General features: G+C 35.9%; 1 protein-coding gene across 1 annotated transcript in view; it reads left to right on the top strand.

The window, feature by feature from the left end:
- Positions 1–23001, top strand: part of DENND1B (DENN domain containing 1B) — a 464228-nt gene that overhangs the window by 184948 nt on the left and 256279 nt on the right. The window contains exons 4-5 of the mRNA XM_007941084.2: positions 18028–18077; positions 20051–20170. Coding sequence (XP_007939275.1) covers positions 18028–18077; positions 20051–20170 — 170 coding nt within the window. The remainder of the gene's footprint in view (positions 1–18027; positions 18078–20050; positions 20171–23001) is intronic.

The following is a 23001-nucleotide window of genomic DNA, read 5'->3' as shown; positions in this document are numbered from 1 at the left end:
ATTTGCCCAATACAGTATGTCATCTGATGTCTTGACCACTGCTTCCATGGTGTTAATTGTAGAATGAAGTAATATGAAATTTTTGGCAACTTCAGTCTTTTCTCCATTTATTGTGATGCTGCTTATTGTTCCAGTTGTGAGGATTTTTGTTTTCTTTATGTTGACGTGTAATCCATACTGCAGACTGTAGTCTTTAATTTTCATCAGTAAGTGCTTCAAATCCTCTTCACCTTCAGCAAGCAAGGTTGTGTCATCTGCCTATCACACGTTGTTAATGAGCCTTCCTCCAATCCTGATGCCACATTCCCCTCCATGCAGTCTAGCTTCTCAGATTATTTGCTCAGCATACAGATGGAATAAGTGTGGTGAAAAGATATAACCCCGACATACACCCTTCTTGATTTTAAACCATTCAGTATCCCCTTGTTCTGTTTGAATGATAGCCTCTTGGTCTACGTACAGATTCATGAACACAATAAGTGTTCTGGAATTCCCATTCTTCTCAATGTTATCCATAATTTGTTCTGGTCCACCCAATTGAATGCTTTTACATAGTCAATAAAACACAAGTAAACATCTTTCTGATATTCTTTGCTTTGAACCAAGATCCATCTGACATATGCAATGATATCCCTCATTCCATGTCCTCTTCTGAATCCAGCTTGCATTTCTGGAAGTTCTTTGTCAATATACTGCTGCAACCATTTTTTAATTATCTTCAGTAAGATTTTACTTGTGTGTGATATTAATGATATTGTTTGATAATTTTCACATTCTGTGGGATTGCTTTCTTTGGAATGGGTACAAATATGGATCTCTTCCAGTCAGTTGGCCAGGTAACTGTGTTCCAAATTTCTTGACATGGATGAGTGAGTGCCTGCAGCATGACAGCCATTTGTTGAAACATCTCAATGGGTTTTCCATCAATTCCTGGAGCCTTGCTCTTCTCCAGTTCCTTGTACTGCTTTAACTTCTTTCTTCAACATCATTGGTTCTTGATCATATGCCACCACCTGAAATGGATGAACATCAACCAGTTCTTTTTGGTACAGTGACTCTGTGTATTCCTTCCATCTTCTTCTGATGTTTCTTACATCCTTCAATATTTTGCCAGTAGAATCTTTCAGTATTGCGACTTGAGGCTTAAACTTCCTCTTCAGTTTTTTCAGCTTGAGAAATGCTGAATGTGTTCTTCCCTTTTGGCTTTCTAACTCCAGATCTTTGCACCTTTCATTATAATATTTGACCTTGTCTTCTTGAGCTGCTCTTTGAAATCTTCTATTCAGCTCATTTATCTTGTCATTTCATCTATTTGCTTTAGCTACTTTCCATTCAAGAGCAAGTTTCCAAGTCTCTTCTGGCATCCATTTTGGCCTCTTCTTCCTTTCTTGTCTTTTTAGCTTTCTTCATGGATGATGTTCTTGATGTCATCCCACAATTCCTCTGGCTTTTGGTCATTCGTGTTCAATGCATCAAATCTTTTCTTCAGATGGTTTCTAAATTCAGGAGAGATATAATGAAGGTCATATTTTGGCTCTTGTGGACTCCTTTTAATTGTCTTCGGCTTCAACTTGAACTTGCATATGAGCAGTTGATGGTCTGTTCCACAGTCAGCTCTTGGCCTTGTTTTGGCTGAAAATATTGAGTTTCTCCATCGCTTCTTGCCACAAATGTAATCAGTCTGATTCCTGTGTACTCCATCTGGTGAACTCCACATGTGTAGCCACCACTGTGTTGTTGAAAAAATTTATTTTCAATCAATAAGTTGTTGGTCTTGCAAAATTCTATTATGCGATCTTCAGTGTCATTTATTTCACCAAGGCTGTATTTTACAACTACCGGTGATTCTTCTTTGTTTCCAACTTTTCCATTCCAGTCACCAGTGATAATTAACACACCTTGATTGCATGTTTGGTCAATTTCAGACTGTGGAAGTTGGTAAAAATCTTCAATTTTCTCATCTTTGGCTTTGGTAGTTGGTGTGTAAATTTGAATAATAATATTAACTGGTCTTCCTTGTAGTACGGCATTGTACTTAGGATAGACCTTGATACATTCTTTGTGATGATGAATGCCATCCATTCCTCTTCAATTTGTCATTTCCAGCAGAGTAGATCATATGATTTTCTGATTCAAACTGGCCAAAACTGGTCTATATCTGCTCACTAATGCCTAGAATATCAATCTTTATACTACTGTTATTCAAACTTCCAGAAATGCAAGCTGGATTCAGAAGAGGACATGTAACGAGGGATATCACTGCTGATGTCAGATAGATCTTGGCTCAAAGCAAAGAATATCAGAAAGATGTTTGTCTTTGTTGACTATGCAAAAGCTTTTGATTGTGTGGATCGTGATGAATTATGGATAACATTGAGAAGAATGGGAATTCCAAAACACTTAGTTATGCTGATGAGGAACCTATGCATAGACCAAGAGACAGTCATTCGAATAGAACAAGGTGATACTGAATGTTTTAAAATCATTAAAAGGAAGGGAGTGCATCAGGTTGTATCCTTTCACCATACTTATTCCATCTGTATGCTGAGCAAATAATCTGAGAAGCTGGACTATATGAAGAAGAACATGGCATCAGGATAGGAGGAAAACTCATTAACAACCCATGATATGCAGATGACACAACATTGTTTGCTTGAAAGTGAGGATGACTTGAAGCACTTTCTGATGAAGATTAAAGACTACAGTCTGCAGTATGGATTACACCTCAACATAAAGAAAACAAAAATCCTCACAACTGGACCAATAAGCAGCATCACAATAAATGGAGAAGAGATTGAAGTTGCCAAAGATTTCATATTACTTTGTTCCACAATCAACACCCATGGAAGCAGCAGTCAAGACATCAGATGTCATACTGCATTGGGCAAATCTGCAAAAAACCTCTTTCAAATGCTGAAGAGCAGAGATATCTCTTTGAAGACTAAGGTGCATCTAGCTCAAGCCATGGTATTTTCATTCACCTCATATGCATGTGAGAGATGGACGGTGAATAAGGAAGACTGAAGAAGAGTTGATGCTTTTGAACTGTGATGTTGGCAAAGAATACTTAAAGTACCATGGACTCCCAGAAGAACTAATAAATCTGTCCTGGAAGGAGTGCAGCTGGAGTTCTTCATGGGAATGAGAATGGCCAGACTTCGTCTCACCTACTTTGGTCGTATTGTTAGAAGGGACTATTCCCTGGAGAAGGATATCATGCTTGGTAAAGTGGAGGGTCAATGAAGAAGGGGAAGGTCCTTAAAGAGATAGATTGACACAGTGGCTGCAGCAATAGGCTCAGGTATGGCAAGGATTGTGAGGCTGGCACGGGACCAGGCAGTGTTTTTATTTTATTTTATTTTTTGTACACAAGATCACTATGAGTCAGAGCTGACTCAACAGTGCTTAACAATATCATCAGTATTAACTGGTCTTCCTTATAAGCGTATATGTATTATCCTATCACTGACAGCATTATACTGAAGGATAAATCGTGAAATATTCTTTGTGACAATGAATGCCATGCCATTCCTCTTCAATTTGTCATTTCTGGCATAGTAGATAATATGGTTGTCTGATTTAAAATGGCCAAACCAGTCCATTTCAGCTCACTAAAACCTAGGATATTGATCTATATACATCCTGTTTCATTTTTGACAGCTTCCAATAGTCCTGGATTCATACTTCATACATTCCAAGTTCTGATTATTAATGGATGTTTACAGGTTTTACTTCTCATTTTGAGTTGTGCCACATGAGCAAATGGAGGTCCCGCAAACTTTAGTCCATCATTAAGGTCAGCTCTATTCTGAGAAAGCAGCTCTTCCGCAGTCCTATTTTGAGTGCCTTCTGAACTGAGGGGCTCATCTTCTGGCACTATATCGGACAGTGTTTCAGCAGTATTCGTAAAGTTTTCCAGTTATATATCAGACAGTGTTTCACTGCTATTCATAAGGTTTTCACTGGCTAATTCTTTGAGAAGTGGATGGCCCCTTCCCTCTAAGTCTGTCTTAGTCTGGAAGCTCTGCTGAAACCTGTCCACCATTGGTGACCTTGCTGATATTTTGAAATACTGGTGGCATAGCCTCTAACTTCATAGCAACATGCAAGCCACCACAGTATGACAAATTGACAGACAAATGGTGGACAAATAGAATAAATGTGGTGAAAAGATACAGCCCTGACACACACCTTTCCTAATTTGAAACCATGCAGTATTCTCTTGTTCTGTTCAAAGGACTCCTTCTTCGTCTGTGTATAGGTTCTTTATGAGCACAATTAAGTGTTTTGGAATTCTTATTCTCTGCATTGTTATCCATAATTTATTATGATCCACCCAGTCAAATGCCTTTTCAAAGTCAATAAAACACAGATAAACATCTTTCTGGTATTATGTGCTTTTGGCCAAGATCCATCTGACAAATATGTATCTCTTCTAGTCAGTTGGCTAAGTAGCTGTCTTCCAAATTTCTTGGCATTGATGAGCGAGCACTTCCAGTGTTGGATTTCTTTGTTGAAACATCTCAGTAAACATTCCATCAATTCTTGGAGCCTTCGTTCAGTGAAGCTTGGCCTTCTAACTTCAGTACCATCAACAATCATATCCTTTGTTCCATGTCCCCCTCTGAATCTAGCTTTGATTTCTGTCAGTGCCCTTTTTATGTTTTGTTGCAATAGTTTTTGAATTATTTTTGGCAAAATTATACTTGCATGTGATATTAATGATATTGTTTAATAATTTCCACATTCTGTTGGATCACCTTTATTTGGGATGAGCTCAAATATGGATTTCTTCTAGTCAGCTGGCCAAGAGCTTTCTTTCAAATTTCTTGGTGTATATGAGTGAATAACTCCAGAGTTGCATCAATTTGTTGGAACATCTCAATTGGTATTCTGTCAGTTCGTGAAGCCTTTTTTTTTTCGCTTCAGTGCAGCTTGGACTTCGTCCTTCAGTGCCACTGATTCTTGATCATATGCTATCTCCTGAAATGGTTGAATGTTGACCAGTTCTTTTCAGTACATTGACTTCTGTATTCCTCCCATCTTCTTTTGATGCTGCCTGCGTTGTTAAATATTCTGCCCATAGAATTCTTCAGGATTTCATCTTAAGGCTTGAATTTTTCCTTCATTTCTTTTGGTGTTCTAACTCCACTTCTTTGCACATTTCATTATAATACTTTACTTTGTCTTCTTGACCTGCCCCTTGAAATCTTCTGTTCAGCTCTTTTACTCTATCATTTCTTCTGTTCACGTTAGCTAGTCTTCATTCAAGCACAAATTTCAGAGTATTTTCTGATTTACCCATTTTGTTATTTTCTTTCTTGCCTTTTTTTTTTTTTTTTTTTAATGACCTTTTGCTTTTTTCATGCATGGTGTCCTCCTACCACTTGTCTGTCTGTGGTCATTGATTTGCAATGAGTCAAGTCTGTTCTTGAGAAGGTTTCTGAATTCAGGTGGAATGTACTTAAGGTTTTATCTGGGCTCTTGTAGACTCGTTTTAATTTTATTCAGCTTCTACTTGAATTTGCATATGATCAGTTGATGGTCTATTCCACAGTTGAGTGATAGCCTTGTTCTGAGTGATGATATTGAGCTTTTCTTTCACCTCTTTCCACAAATATAGTCAATTTGATTTCAGTATGTTTAATCTGGCGAGGTCCGCATGTACAGTTGTCGTTTGTGTTACCAAAAAAAAGGTATTTGTAATGAATAAGTAGTTGGTCTTGTAAAATTTTTTTTTAAATTTTTTATTGTGATGTGGGTGCGAATTTACAAAGCAGGTTTGTTTTACACACAACAGTTCATCCACATTTGGTTTCAAGGCCCCGATTACAATCCCCAGCCAAAAAGCTCTCCTCCTATCTCCTCCTTGTGACTATCCCTTCTCTGTTCTCTTCTTATCTATGCATTCCTGTCTGTACAGCTTTCCCTCTGTGCAAATGCTTCCCTTCTGATGTCTCGTGGTTGATTGATCTAGGGCATGCATCCCCAGGGTGGTAGGTGCATGTCCCCGTGGTAGGTGTTCTGCTTGTAGGTCTTCCTACTTTTTGGCTAAGAACTAATGCACGGAAATGAGTCCAGTCCAGACCTGAAAGATAACCCAGGGATATAGTCTCGGGGGTTCCCCCAGTCTCTATCTGACCAGTAATCTGGTCATTTTTGTATTTTGTTCCATATTTTTCCTCCCAGTCTATCCAGGATCTCCAATTTTGATCCCTTTCTTAGTGGTTGGCATTGGTAGCTGGTCATTATCCAGTTCTTCTGGTCTCAGAGTCCTGAAGGCTGAGGTCCTTGTGGTCTGTCAAATCTTTAGACTAATTGTTTCCAAATGGCTTTGATTTTCTTCACTCATCTTTGCTCCAGATGAGACAAATAGTTGCATCTTAGATGGCCACTTGAAAGCTTTTAAGACCCTACTTGCTACTCAACCAAAGTAGGAGATAGAATAAAATTTTTATGTACTATGTTGTGCTAATTGAGCATGATGTCCTCTGAGACTGTGGTCCTGAGCCTGCAGGTCCAGTGATTCTCTCCTTCAAGGTGTGTGGTTGTCTCTCAGAAGCTACTCCAACCTTGTCTTCTGTTACTTCTGTATTGTGTGGTTAATTTTGTAGCACAGGTACATATGTAAGACTGTCTTCAGCCACATCTGTCTGTGGTCTTGGGTATATTCCTCTTTGCCTACCCCCACCAGATCTTCTCACCTGTCTATACATTTACTCATAGCATAGTGTTTGCTGCCACTGCTAATGTGGTATTGTACGTGTATTGTCTCTGTTGTCTGTATCTTTTGTGCATGTTTCTATGTCCTCTCTTCCCCATTGTTACTGTCCTGGTCACATACTGTTACCATACTGTCCCTCCCCTCACCGAAATCAACATGGGACGCCCACCTTGTCAGAAAATTTCCCCTCCTTTTCCCTCTCATTCCTGGTAACCAACAAAATGAATTTCCTTCTCTGTGTAAACTTTTCCTTCACTTTTTACAAAAATGGACTTTTTTACAAAAAGAAGGACAAATGCTATTTGTCCTTCTGTGATTCACTTATTTCACTTAGCATAATGCCCTCCAAATTCATCCATGTTATTAGATGATTTGTGGATTCTACATTATTCTTTAAAGTTGCATAATATTCCATTGTGTGAATGTACCACAGTTTGGTTATCCATTCATCTGTTGATGGGCATTTAGGTTGTTTCTATCTCTTTGCTACAGTGAATTGTGCTGCGATGAACATGGGTGTGCATGTGTCTATTTGTGTGCTGGATCTCACCTCTTTAGGATATGTTCCTGGTAGTGGAATTGCTGGATCAAATGGTATTTCTGTTTTCAACTTTTAATGGAAATGCCATACCTTTTTTTCACAGTGGTGGTACCATTTTGCATCCCACCAGCGATGTATGAGGGTTCCAATCTCTCCACACCCTCGCCAGCATTTGTTATTTTCTGTTTTGTTGAACTTTGCTGTTATTGCTGGGGTGTGATTATATCTCACTGTTGTTTTGATTTGCATCTCTCCAGTGGCTAATGATTGTGAGCATTTCCTCATGGGTTTGTTGGCTGCTTGTATATCTTCTTTAGTGAAGTATCTGTTCATGTCCTTTGCCCATTTTTGAATGGGATTGTTTTCTTTTTGGTATTGAGGTGTTAAAGTTTTCTGTAAATTTTAGAGATAAGTTCCTTGTCAGATATGTCATTGCCAAATATTTTTCCCCAATCTGTAGGTTCTCTTTTTACCCTTTTGGAGAAGTCTTTCAATGCACATAAAAATATAATTTTTAAAAGGTTCTAGTCATCTAGTTTCTCTTCTGCTGCTTGTGCATTTTGGGTTGTGCTTGGCAGTTTATTTATGCATAAATCAGGGCCCTAGGTTTGACCCTCTTTTATCTTTGATGAACTTTATGGTTTGGAGTTTTACATTAAGTCTTTGATCCAACTTGAGTTCACTTTTGTGTATGGGGTGAGGTTTGGGTCTTGTTTCATTTTTCTGCAAGTGGATATCCAATTTAGGTTTTGCAAAATTCTGTCATGCAGTCTCTGGCAATGTTTATTTTCCAACTACTGATCCTTCTTCTTTGCTTCCAATTTTTGCATTCCAATCACCAATAATTACCAAATGCATCTGAATTGCATGCTTGGTCAATTTTAGACAGTAGAAGTTGGTAAAAATCTTCCATTTCTTCATCTGTGGTTTTAGTGGTTGATGTAGCATAGTGGTTAAGACACTTGCCTGCTAACCAGACGGCTGGCGGTTCAAACCCACCAGCCACTCCTCGGAAGGAAGGTTGGGCAATCCTACTTCCATAGTGATACTGCCTCGGAAACCCAAGGAGGGGTCGCTATGAGTCGGGTTTGACTCGATGGCCCATAACAACAACAACAACAACAACATATATTTGAGTAATAGTTGTATTAACTGGTCTTCCTTATAGGTGTATAGATATTTTCCTATCACTGACAGCATTATACTTCAGGATAGATTTTGAAATATTCTTTCTTTTTGCTGATGAATATGATACCATCATTCCTATTCAATTTGTCATTAATGGCATAATAGTCCATATGATCCTTTTATTTAGAGTGGCCAATGACAGTCCATTTCAGCTCACTAAGGGCAATCTACTTCCACAATGATACCACCTGGGAAATCCAAGGAGGGATTGCTGTGAGTCAGGTCCGACTGCACAACACATAACAACAAGCCTAGGGTATCGATCTTTATATATTCAATTTCATTCTTTACAACTTTCTGTTTTCCTTGATTCATATTTTGTGCATTCCATGTTCCAATTATTAATGGATGTACATAGTAGTTTTCATTTTGAGTTGTGCCATATCGGCAAAAGAAAGTCCAGAAAGCTTTACACCATCTTCATCATTAAGGTCTCCTCTACTTAGAGATAGAAAATGGGAGATGGCTGTCCACTTCTGAAAAAAAAAAATGTATAAATACATGTGTATATATATATATATATATATATATATATATGTATAAATACACAGACACACACACACATATATATGTATATATATGTAAATATTTATAAAGTTTTCTACTTTGAGGCAGTTCTTCAGTTGCATTTTCAGTGCCTTCTAACCTGTGAGCCCATTCCCAGCACGTATATAAAACAGTGGTCTACTATTACTTACAAAGTTTTCAGTAGTCAGTGTTTTTCAGAAGCGGACAGCCATCTCCTATTTCCTAATCTCTTTTAGTCTGGAAGCTTGTTGAAAGTTGTTCATGGGTGACCGTGCTGGTGTTTGAAATACTGGTGGAGTAGCTTCCCGCGTCATGCAAACCACCAGTGTGACAAAGTGACAGATGAGTTGTGGGTTATAGAAGTAGTTATTTAAATATTTATTTATTTTGTTTAAAAATGTGTGTGAAAATTACGTATTTGACTTTTACCTTTTTCAAATTGTATTGGTGTGTGACATTTATATTTTAATGCTTACATTCTTGGACATGTGTAGTATCTTTTTAGTTTTTTTGGGGGGGGGCAGGAGTGGAATACCATTCCTCATTGTACAGAGATGTAGTTATTGAGAAGTAAGTTTAGGGTTTTTTTCAATACTTTATTTTATTTAGTTGCCTTTTATGTTTGGAATTTTTAAAATTATGTTACTCTGGAGAGCTAAGAATGCTGAGTTTGATGAAGCAAGACCAAAGCCATATTACATAGCTTCAGATGTTGACCAAATTGCACAGTATACTTAGGTATATTTATAAATGGAAGATTACTCAGAGAATAATAAATATATTAATAAGTGGAAGATTTTTAATGTATTTGTAGCTAGTGTTCTATTTGTGTATATCCATTTAGCATCCAAAGTAATGGTTACCAGTTTTGTTTTATTTATGTTGTTTTTGAAAAACATACAGTAAGTTTTCTCTAAATTTCTTGGGTTCTACAATAAAAAACCCTTCCTGAACACTATTTTTTTAAAGTATCATTTTTGAATTTTAAGAGTCCTTCATATATGTTGGAAACAAGCCTTTAATCATATGAACTCTTACGATTTCAATTCAAAATTGTTCTCGAGGGTCTGTTAGGTAAGAAAAGGAACCAAAGACATGGAAATTTGAAAGGAATAAGGAAGAGTATCCCTGTTCACAGATGTCATGGTCTTCTATATATGTGGCACACCCAGAACAGATATTTACTACCCCATTGAATGAAAAAGAACCTCTTTCTTTGCATTTTACTAAAGAAATATTTTTCTTCTGGAATCATAAAAACTGACGTGGAGCTTGATTAATATTTAAACAAGAAAACTTAGAAAACTTGTTACTTTTTTACATTGAGTTAGAAATTGAAGCCTCTCTATTGCAACCTTTATTATCTAGGTAATAGGTGAATGATCAAACCTCTTTGGAAGGTTTGTGTGATTGGTTACATTAAAGGTTTGAGGCAGCGGGTTATATCAAATTTTTAAGAATATCTCCCTTTTCTTATTCATTTTATTTTTCCTTAATGGAAAGAATCCTACTTATAAGTATTACTTTAATTGATTTTGGTGATGTAATGATTCATGTATTTATGCACATTTTTGGTTGATTAAATGTAAAGAAGAAAAAGTAAACATTAAAGACATGTTAGTGCTTCATATTAATCATTTTCTGTTTTTAACTTAGGGTTGTTTTTGTTGTTGTGTGCCGTTCACATGATTCCAACTCATAATTACCATATAGGACACAGTAGAACTGCCCCATAGGGTAATCTTTATAGGAACAGATTGCCATGTCTTTTGTCCTGTGGAGTAGCTGGTGGGTTCAAACTACTAACTTTTGGTTAGCAGTCAAATTTGTGACTATTGCCCCACCAGGTGTCCTTAACTGAAGGATAAAACATTTAACTTTTTTGATGTCTTGATACCAAAAATATGGATGATTCAGGCATTCTTTGAAAATCTAGTAAGGAAATGGGGTAGCAAATGAGGATTATGGCACCAAGTTGGTTTCAAAGGATAATGCAAGTAATTCTGCTTCAGTAGATGCCATTTCAAGAAATTTGCATGATGCTTTATACCATCAGGGAATGCTGTCTTATTTGTGTTTTCACTATACACATTTTCATTCTTCTGTACTTAGAATTTTCCAGTAACCCAAATGTATATAGGTAAGCATACTGGTAAATAGATCTGTTTAATTTAACCATTTGCATGAAACACTATCCAGCTTTTAAGAAATTTTTCAGGTTTCTGAATTCCATACAACTTCATTATGATTTAAAATGACTCTTTAAGTGCAATTATGAGAATGGGGTCTTTTTATTTACCTCTGTGTTCCCTTTTGGCATCTTAGTGCTAGAATGAGTTTTACTTCTCTTGGAACCTGAAGCATTACACAGTAATTATGTATAATTTTATTTTATATAATTTCTTCTCCCCAACTTGAAATTCTGGTTATTATAGATTATAAATTTTAAAGAGTTTTTGTGGTTTTGTTTTAATCCAACTAAATCTTAAAAATTTTTAAGTAAATATGTTCATGTTTTCTTGAAAACTTAGTATGTATATAATTCTTACCTGATTAATACTATTGTGAGCAGTCTTACAGAAGAAAATATGATACTTTACACAAACTTCTTTATATTTATATATATCATGCTTAGTGGTAAGTGAGTGGGTTTGAATTTTGACTTTTGTTCTAACCTAGTTTGCAAGCATAGGTAACCATTTTCTATGCCAGTGGTTAATGTATATAAGTAAATATATTCATGTTAAGAATATTTCTATTTCCCTAAATATGAAAAGAGCTATGTATGAAAATAGAAACTGAGATATTATACATACACTGTAAATGTTCTGGAACTATTCACTGATGAAGGAGCTCTAGTGCTACAGTGATTAAGGCATTTGGCTGCTAACCATTATTAGCTCAGCAATTCAAACCCACCAGCCATTCTGCAGAAGAAAGATGTGGCAATCTTTTTCCATAAAGATTTACAGCCTTAGAAACCCTACGGGGCAGTTCTTCTCTGTCCTATAGGATTGTTATGAGTTTGAGTTGACTTGATGGCAGTGAGTTTTGTTTGCTTTTTGGTTATGTACTAATGATGCTGGTTTGTAATCACAGATGCTCAGTAAATACATATTTGACTAGAAACTGAGACTTTTGTGTACTTGGTTAGATATCATCCAGATTTCAGATCAGTTCTGAACGTTTGACAGGTCCATAATATCCCTAGAAAATTGGAGAACGCATCTCTTGAAGTGACAGTAGAAGTAGAGGATAGAATGTGAAGTGGATGTATACTTAAGTGGGATAATTTCCCCTGAGATATCAACTGTATCTGTACAAGGATTAGGGTTGTACTCACTGTTTCTGAACTAGGGATGTATTTATGCTAATGCCTTGTGTTTTATTCTTTAGTGAGTGTTTATGAAAGAGCACTTTGAATATTTAATATAGCATTATGCTTATCAAACTTATAGGGGAGCTGAAGTTCCAGCTGATGGAGGAGATATAACCCAAGGCTCTTAATGATATTACATTGTTAGTTTTTCTCCATTAGAAGCTCCCAAAGATTGTTGGTTCATGGTGCCTTTAGTGTCTCAGTAATTTTATCATGGTGCCTCTAGGCCAGAAGAAATGCTTAGCAATTCTGTTTATTAAGTGATTAGGTACAAATAATTATTTATGTCCAAATAACCTAATAGCTGCTTGAAAAAAAAAAAAACCATGGGAGCAATATACCTATGAAAAAAAAATACACATTAAATGAAGATAACAAACATTATTTTATTCTTAAATAACCACAATACCCACCTTATTATTGCAGAATGATTCTGAAATTGTTATTCATAAGAGTAAAATTATGCACATTTGAAAACTGTCCTTATACAATATTTTTATATTTTTCTTGAAAACTTAATATATATATAATTCTTATTGATTAATATTGTGAGCAGTCTTACAGAAGAAAATACAATACTTCACACAAACTTCTTTATATTTACATATGTCATGATTAGTGGAAAGTGAGTGGGTTTGAATTTTGACTTTTGTTCTAACCTAGCTTGCGAGCATAAGTAACAATTTTCCATGCTAGTGGTTAGTTTAGTAGTGGTTTGTGATCTTCTTATGACATATAATAGGAAAGTTATCAAGTGAGGATTCTGGAAAGGTTTCCTCTCCAAGAGGCTCAAAGAAAGTGATACTATTTTCACTAGACACTGCTATATCTTCATGCGATGTGCTGAACTCTGGCAGCTCATTTTGTGACCAAGAGTAGAGGACAAAGCTGCCAAGGACAGTAGAGCAGTACAATGGCTCCTGAGTCCTTGAAGAAGATGCTGAATTAATTAGCCCCTATACAAATCTGCTTTGTTGTTTCTTGGTATAAGGGAATAATTATTCCTTGTATACATCAGCCACCACTTTTATCTGTCAGTTTATTACACTGTAGTGGCTTGTATGTTGCTGTAATGCTGGGAACTATGCCACTAGTATTTCAAATAACAATAGGGTCACTGATGGTGGACAAATTTCATTGGAGCTGTGGTAGTTAAGGTTGTGTGTCAACTTGGCTGGGTCTGGTTGAGTGGCTGGGCAGCTGGCGTGATGAGACTGGCAATCAACTCCATGGTAGGATCTACTGTGAGCAGCTGAGTAGCTGCCTTAGGGATATAGTCTGGTTCCTGTATATAAGAAGCATCTTTGGGAATGGTCTCTAGCTAATGGCACGCTTGAACCCTCCATGTAGCTGTGTCATTGTTCAGCAGCCTGCCATGCTCTGCCGACCTTGGGACTTTCAAGGGACTTGAATTAACAGCCTGCTGTGTGGTTTAGTAATATTGAGACTGTGCTTTTTACTTGTCAACCTTGGGTTTGTCAGCCTCAGCAGCCAGCTGAGTGAAGAAAAGCGTCCAGCTTCAGTGGGCTGGGAACAGAAGGCAGAGCTGAAGCCCCAAGGTTGAGGTGCTTTCACCCAGCCCCTAGAGCCTGGCACTTTGAACTTGGACTTAAAGCCTCCAAACTGTGAGAGAATAAATTCCTGTTTGTTCAAGCCATCCCGTTTGTGGTATGTTCTTGTCAGAGTGGCACGAGGTAACCAGAACAAGAACGTCCAACTAAGACAGTCTTGGAAGAAAAGCCTCGTTTTCTTTCTGAAAATTAGCTAGTGAAAACCCAGTGGGTCGCAGCAGAATATTGTCTGATATAATACTGGAAGATGAACCACCTAGGTCAAAGGCATACACAGTAGCTACAACTGTGGACTCAAACATGTCAGTGATCATGAAGATGACATAAGACCAAGCAACATTTTTTTATGTTGCAAATAGAGTCACCACAAACTGGAGCTGACTCGATGGTGACTAATAATAACAACATATATGGCAAGCATCCTAACTGATATTGAAAACAACAAAAAAAAATCTCCTGCCATTGAGTTGATTCCAACTCACAGCAACTCTTTAGGACAGAGTAGAACTGCCCCATAGGGTTTCCAAGGTAGTAAATCTTTATGGAAGCAGACTGCCTCATTTTCTTCTTGCAGAGTGGCTGGTAGGTTCAAACTGCCGTAGTTGAGGAACCATGTAGGAACAGAGTCTAAGTGTAGACAATCAAATGTGTTTTGAGAAATCCTCTCAAATAATTCTGATACCTTCTTATTTTTCTTCCAGTTTTCTTAACCTTCCTTCCCATTGGGAACCATGGGAGCAATATATCTATGAAGTTGATGTAACAAAACTTGATGAATGATTGATTATATATGGGCATCAGGGAAGGGGAGGGGTCTAGATGACTCCCATGGTTTTGGTTTGGGTAACAAGGTCAATAGTACTGCCATTGTTGGTGATAAGGACTATAACTGAAAGAAGACTTCTGTTAGGGACATTTTAAGTTGAAATGTCTGGGGAACATTTGAAAAAGTGATACCAGTAAGGTAATTAGAAGTATGATTTTGGAGTTCACAGAAATGTTTAAACTACAAGACTAAGAAATTTCGTAGTTACTAATCTGCAATGATAGTTGAAACCATGGGTATAGATGAGATTGCCCAGGCAGTGGACATTACTGAGAAGGGAAAAGAGAAAAATATGGAAGAGAGAACACCAGTATTTCAGGATAAGGTAGGAGATGATCAGTTGATCAGGAGGTAAATGTTACATATTTTGTAAAAAATTGATTCTTCCAAAATGCTTGTTTCCCTTTTTATTTGATCAGTTTATAGTGCTAAATGATGTCCTCCTGGGATAAAGAATTATGGTACCACTGTAACACTAGTAGTTTACGCTCTTCTTTCTTACAAAGTTAATTTGATTATAATGCTTATTAATAGAGGTGCATTGATATGGGACCAAATATCATTGTATAAATCTTCATCAGTTCTTATTCCAGTCTTTAATATGAGTGTAGATTTTTGTTGTTGTTGTTTTAAGGGCATATTCAGATCTGAAAATGTCACTATCCCTTGTATTTTGCTTTTTATATCTTTTTAGTTTTTCTACTTTTGATTTTTAGCATTTGACATGTGCTAGTGAATATCCTCTTTTTTTGTATAAAAGTATTTTTGAGTATAAATATTTTTGAGAAATAAAATTCTGAAAACCCAAATAATTTTGGTGTTAAAGAAATTAGGTGCTTCTCTTAAAAACAAGAGCCTGTAGAAAAAGGGGAAGCTGATAACTTCTGAAGACAGTTATCTTAAACCTTTCACATAATCTCTGAATGCCAACCTAGAATTTTTTTTTTTAATGTGTGTGTGTATGTTTGTGTCACATCAAAAACTGTATGGTGGAAATACTAGCCTTTATTAACACTTTTCCAGTAAATATAAAAAATATCATTTTCAATGGACAGTTACTGCTAAAAGGATCAAAAAAAAAAAAAAAAGGCAATTTGCATGCATCTTATTCCTCCTTCCAACTCTTTCTCTCTCTCTTTTCTTTTTTAACTTCAGTTTGAATAGCACCTGTAATTAAGGAAGAAAATCGAGCCCTGGGAGCTAGGTAGGACTTCAGCTATTGATCTGTGTAAACCCAGCTTATACTGTCAGGGGAGAAACAGTCAACTGCTGAGCTGCTTTGTCACTGACATAAGCTGAGAGAGGATTTTTTTTGTCTATACTGTTTATACACTAGTCTATAGACCTGCTGGCTGGTTGAATTTTAAAGAGTGCGGAGGTTTAAAGACTTGTCCCCTGAGGGATGCTTCTGCCAGTTGGGAAGCGAGCTGAGGCTGTTTTGCAGAAGTGTGTGCATGTGTGTTGGGAAAGAAGGGAGGGGGAGGGTGTGGAACGTTAGGCACCTAACTGGGACGCATTCTTTTTCAGTGTTAAAATCGATGTGAAATATATCATTAATTTGGGTGTGTTTAGAGGTAGACATTGGACTTTGGCGATATATTCTTTAGTATTACAGAAATTGTGTAAGTAGTTTTGTAGGAGGATATCTAAATTGTGTCCATGTGTGTAGTAAATAGGATAAATGGATTCACTTTACACAGCACAAGATAAAGATTAAGCAATGGTCAAATGAACTATTCTCTTGTGTAATAAACTGGCTTTCAGTCTAAGTAATTTATTTAAAATTTAGTGGCTCTTTTAATTACATTTAACAAAATACTGTCAGTAGTTATATAATTTAGCTTCCTCTATATATGAGGTCTGTGCTCATTCTTTGAAACAAACGTACTTAAGCAAATCAGTGTACCAATCCTCAAGGTAAAAGGTTGCTTTTTTCGATGATGCTTTTCTCTCTTCTTCAGTGAGTTAAGGTCTTCGAACTGTCCTAGGTATTTCTGTTGTCACGTTTACAACGTTTCATTTTTTGTTGATACCTTACTGCAGTCTACATTTTTAAAAAATGTAAAAAAAAATATTTTAAAACACCCAATACTATATTTACATATAAGGTTTAACTGTTTAGATATTGATGATTTCTCTGGGTAGAAGTTTTATTGGTAAAGAGATAGTAGGTCAGGTATTTCTTTTTTAGAAATGAGTACTGCTCTCTCTCTCTCTCTCTCTCTCTATATATATATATATGTATTTTTTTTTCCTAAATAGAAAACATTCTCATAATTCTCTGCTTTGCCTTATAAAATTACCTGGTTTCAAACTTCTGTGAGATTAGCTTGTGATATAAAGTTTTGAATTGCAGTTAATTTTAAGTTGTTTTTCAGTTATAAGGAAATAGATCTTTTTCTGTTTTTTTTTTTTGCCAAATAGGTGACAATTATTTGCCCTTTCATTTTTCATTAATGAGTGTGATTTTTAGAAAATTTCATATTATTTTATAGTAACTATAAACTCATCATAGGTTTCAAAAGCAATAAAGTTATTTTCTGTGCTTAATTAAAACATTGATTTTCAATACTAGGCAGTTATTAAATGATAGTGTCCAAATAGAAGTTTTATTGTTTCTGTTTAAAGTCTTACTTTTAGATACACATTTCTTTAAGAATATTATTTGATATAAAACTTAGTGTTACTGTTATTGAATTTATCAGGGTGGAACCATATAAATGACTGTTTCTTTAACTATAGAAAGTTTTTTTTTTTTTTTTTTAAACCATTTGACTGTGTGATATGTAGAGTTGTTATACCTCTCAGTAATTCATTCTGCTGCCAACTTCATTCCCTTTTCTCTGCCTGCATTTTAATTGAAACAACATTTATATTTTTGAGCCAGGATCTGTCAGAAGTCCCTGTGGCTAGTCTGTGGTACAAGTAGCAGCAGACGTAGCTTACCCATATGGTGCAGTGCTTCTTGTAAAATCCATATGGCCTTGTTGAAGGGAATCCCAGCGGGGATGTGAAGGGTGTTAATACCCTTCAGGCCAGGCCTTTCCCTCCTGGGGTTTCCGTGGCATTGTCAGTGCAATCTGCCAAAGCACAAACTTAATTCCTTTTTAATAATCAATTATTTTGGTCTAGGAACCTGTGCTATTTTTCTTAAGGGAAAATATAAAACAAAACCTTTTTTCTTTCTAGAAAATGTTTCAAGAAAAGTTTTAACTGCATTTAGAAAGATACTTTAAAGCTTTATTTATTTATTTTAATTTGCATTTGTAGGAAGTACTACAGAGTGTGCCAAAGTTCTGTTTCCCCTTTGACGTTGAAAGGTACAGTATAAGTCATCATTTAAAATAACTTTAGCTCGTCATAGTGCACACTTTAAAATTATTAGATGTTCTTTTTTTTTTATAAAATCTAATAGACTTTCTCTTCACTGCTTCTAACAAAAATGTCTAGAGATTCAAAATTAAATGGTACTTGGAATGAAGAACTTCTATATCATTTCGTCTTTTGTTTTCTCTTCTGTGGTCACTGAGAAGTTTTAAAGCAGTACTGCCAATAGGTTCTGTTTCTTCACTTTGTTCTTCAGGTACATATTCTAAGCACTAGTAGATTAAAAAAAAAATGTTCTTGACCAAAACCTTAGAATTATGTTTTTAAATATTAGATCTATATATCCTGGCTTCTATCTCACTTCACCCTGACTGAAAAGACCATCTGAGTAATTTGTAAAACTTATAACTAGTTGTTTCCCAATAGTGCGGTATTATCAAAGGATTCAGGAAAACCTTTCTAACAGTATTGAAAATCTCATTATGTTTACATTTCACTGACCAAACACTGAACTAAGAGTATTACCAGTGTTTAGTTGAGTATGTACATAGAATACATACTCCTTTGAGTATAGTAACAGATGATTTATTGTTATTCCTGTAATTTTCTCACCCTATTATCAGTTTTTTAAAGAGTGTGCTATGAAGAGTTTTTCAAAGAAAATTTGATTTTAGGGAAATATTTTGCTCAGGTAAAGATTAGTCAGAATCTAAAATTTTATTATACTAAAGATAACACCTTCTTAATGATGGGATGTGATACTAATGAATGTTGCTGATGAATGATCCTCGTTGTTCTACCTCACTTGTGGGCAGTTAGTGCCCTCCTAAAGTTGTAGTTTTCAAACAGTAAGGATAAAATGCGAAAAAGCTATGAAAGGATATTATGAGTGTTGGGTTCAAAAAGGCACAGTAGGCATTGGGGATTGTTTTTGAAATTATTTGTAAGACGTTTTCTGAGAAAGTGTCCACTTAAAAATATATTTGTTAAATGTTTAGCATTTAAAATTGAATATTCCTGACAACTGAGAACAGCTTGAAGTATCAGCCTACTAGCAGTAAAGTATTTTAATTCCTGTTTCCTATCTGTTTGGCTATTTCAAAACCAAATCTGTTTGGCTATTTCAAAACCAAAATTCAGGTGTCACAGAAATTTTAATTTGGGATAGGGAAGCAGATTATGTGTGTCTAATGGCAAGGATATATAACCAGAAAACATATATTTTAAATAAATATAATGAATCCATATATTATTACATTGAGCCTTATACTGCAGTATCATGGTAATATGACATACAGTTCAAAAATTAGCTAAGAGTCTTTACAGCTTAGCCAGTAAGCTTTTTTTTTAATCTCTTTTCTTTTTTTAGAAATCAGTCCTATTGTTATTTGGAAATTTATTCCCCTGTATATGGTAGCTCTAAAAGAAAATGCTAAAAAATTACCAGTATTGTTTTGTATAGTACTCTAGTCAATGGGATGTCAACAGAAGTTATTAAACAGAGTTGTTAGTGGTTGCCATTAGAGGAAAGCAACATGGTTTTCTCTCTAAGCTTCTTAGAGGAATCAGGAAAAGAGGCTAGAGTTGAGCAAAAGGTCTTAGTCATCATGTCCTAGTTTCTCTCTTGCAGCATTTCAAATGATAGTGTTTTGAGAATGTATGAGAGTTTTTGTCAGAATTTTTAGACATGTGAAAACTTATGGCAGAAAATCGTAAGATTTCTCAAAAAGTGATTAGATATGCTGAACTGCTAGGTCTAAAAAACATTACAGCTTATTTTGATGTTTGACCCATGAGCTAGTTTACACATACCACACTGACTTTAGTTTTAGAACACTGTTCTGATTCTGAGAACCAGCTAATTAGAAAGGTGAAAACAATATCACTATAAATATATTCTATATTTTCTATTCTTTAAGAAATTCTCACAGAAGATTTAATTTTTTATATTGTTACTGTATTATAGGGTGTCTCAAAATCAAGTTGGACAGCACTTTACCTTTGTACTGACAGACATCGAAAGTAAACAGAGATTTGGATTCTGCAGACTCACATCAGGAGGCAAAATTTGTCTATGCATCCTTAGGTGAGTATTTGTGGTAAAAAAAATAAGCGCAGTATAGATAAGCTGTATGTTTCTTTTGTAGTTTGCTATGCTTGGGATACTAAAAAAAGTTAAGACCCTCTAATTTGGGTGTTTTCTTTTTTATTTACTTTAAATCCAAGTAAGTTGAAAAATAATTCTACTTTATATACATATAAAGTATGTATGCATACATGTATATGCATGTACTCCCCCACACACACACATAGCAGCAGCAATTTGATTTACAGACTTATTAGTAACATAGTAGACTTTTTCTTGAAAGGACTGACTTCTTTTAAAGACTAATTTTTCTGGGTTTATTTTTATAAAATTAAATATTACAGTTAACTAATGTGGGAACTTCATACATTAAATAGGATGCCAAAAAATTCAGTTTGATTAGTGTGTGCCCTTTTCTGTCATTGAACTAGAACTTGAGTTTTTGAACATGTATTACTGTGTTAAGGTAAATTTGTGAACTGGTGACCCTGAGTAGAAATGTTTGTAGGTGTTTAGTTTTACAACATGGTGTCTTAAAAACTTTTAGAGATGTTGCTAACCTTATATTGTATAGTAACTTTTGCATAAAATTCAAATTTCAGGTTTTTGGAAATACCTGGTATTCCCAAATGGCCTTGTACTTCCCTATGGCAACATTAGGCTGAAACCAGCAGATTCCTGGTAGTGGCATGACCTTGCCAGATTGCCACAGTTTCTGCTATTCTCTTTACAGTATCTACCAGTCCTGTCAATTGTTTATATTACCTACTTTGCCTTAGCAGGCAGGTGAGAGTGATTCTCCTGACTGTGGACCTAGGATTTGGTTTGCTAGATAGTCAAAAGGAAGAGTCCTAAAGATTAACTTTCAATAAAATGTCTTGATGAACCAGAAATCCAAATATATTCTACAAAAATAGGAGTCTGTCATTGTAGGAAATTGCAGTCCGTGTCATGAGAGAAAATATGTATAAACTGCTGTGTGGAAAATGAATTTGCTCTGTAAACTTTCACCCAAATCACAATAAAAATAATGTGGACATTGATCAAGTTAGAATCTATAAAACAAAAAAACCCCACTGCCATCAAGTCATTTCTCATTCATAGCAACCCTGTAGGACAGGGTAGAACTGCTCCAAGGTTTTCTAAGGCTGAAATCTTAATGAAAGCACACTGCTTCATCTTTCTCCTGTGGAGTGGCTGGTGGGTTCACATTGCTGACCTTTTGGTTAACAGGCAAGTGCTTAGTCACTGCACCACCAGAACCCCTAGTGATTCTAAAGAAATGTTTATAGGAAAAAATTACTTAAGAATTAATATGATACAAAGAAAACTTGCTATAAAATGGATGTTGCCTCTGTTCATTTGTTTATTGACATTTATTGACATATTATTTAACGACATTTGTTATCATTTATTGAGAAGTTATTGAGTTACTCAGAGTGTCTTAGAGTTGGAGAAATTTTAAAATTTGTTTTCAAAAGTAAATGTGTAACTGCTTTATAAGTAATGCAAAGTGAATATGCCTCCATTCTCTCATTTGGCACATTTCATCTGGTTAACATTTGCATTTAAAACATATGCTTTTCTCCAGAAGAGTGTTATGCTTCAAATTGTAGGTTGATTCTTTGAATTTGGAGCAGGTTGGTTAAGCAATGGGGATAGGTGTGGCAGTGTTGAGAATGGGTACTGGAGAGCTCCTTTTATCATTTTGTTTCCTGCTGAAATTTCAAATGCTACTATTTAAAGGGGAGCCTAAACTCAAGTACCCTGACCAGGAAGGATTTGCCCTCATAGAAAGACCAAAGCTGTACTGTATGTGTATTCTCATTATTCTCTGTTATTTTTTTTTTTTTTAAACTTTCATTAAACATTTTTTCAAATACACAAAAAAGATACAAGAATAATGCAATGAACTCTTATGTACCCATCAGCAATATTCAGTAATTACTAACATATACCTTTCTTCCCCCCTTCCACACACAAGTACACTCTCTCTCTCATTTTGTGTCTCTTAAAGTTATTGTTGTTTTTCTGAACCATTTGAGAGTAAATACAGACATCATTTTGTTTTTTTATTAATTGTGATTTGGGTGAAGATTTACAGGGTAAATTCACTTTCCATACAGCAGTTTACATATACTTTGTCTCATGACATTGACCACAGTTTACCACAATGCAACAGCTCCCCTCCCACTTCCTCCCCATAGTTACCTCTTCCCAGTGTCCATCCCTCCATGGACTCCTGCCCACTGAGCTGTCTCCCTGTGCATAGGCAGCCCTTCTTTCTCAATGATTGTTCTCTCCAAGGAGTGTATCTCCCTCAGGTAAATGTTCAACTCATATGCCTGTCTTCTGTTTGGCTGGAAACCACAGGTATGGGTTCAATTCTAGACCTGAAGGGCAGCTAGGGGCCATAGTCTCAGTGGTTCCACCAGGTTCTATCAGACCAGCAAATCTGGTCCCCGTTCCCTTTTTTTTTTAGTTTTTTCTCCAAATGATTTTGAGTTTTGTTCCACATTGTTCTCCCTCTCTATCCAGGATCTCCTACATATTGAGTTTGATGTCCCCTGCGACTATGGTCTCAAGCCTGCAGGTTCAACTACTCGGTCCCTCTGGGTAGCTAGCTGTGACCAAGCAGTGACCACAACCTTCTCCTTGTCAACTCTACTATACACCTGGGAATTCTGATCATTCAAATAAACTTACAGAACAATTGTCTGCCAACCCTATATATGTTCTTGGATACACTTCCCATTTCATAGACACACCTAATCGTTCAACCTGTCCACCCATCTATCCACCCATATACCCATGTTTGCCTTCACTGACAA

Source organism: Orycteropus afer, unplaced genomic scaffold (genome assembly GCF_000298275.1).
Source record: "Orycteropus afer afer isolate SDZICR_OR568_19922 unplaced genomic scaffold, OryAfe1.0 scaffold00075, whole genome shotgun sequence".
Classification (NCBI taxonomy): Eukaryota; Metazoa; Chordata; class Mammalia; order Tubulidentata; family Orycteropodidae; genus Orycteropus; species Orycteropus afer.
This window is presented reverse-complemented; position numbering and strand designations above follow the sequence as displayed.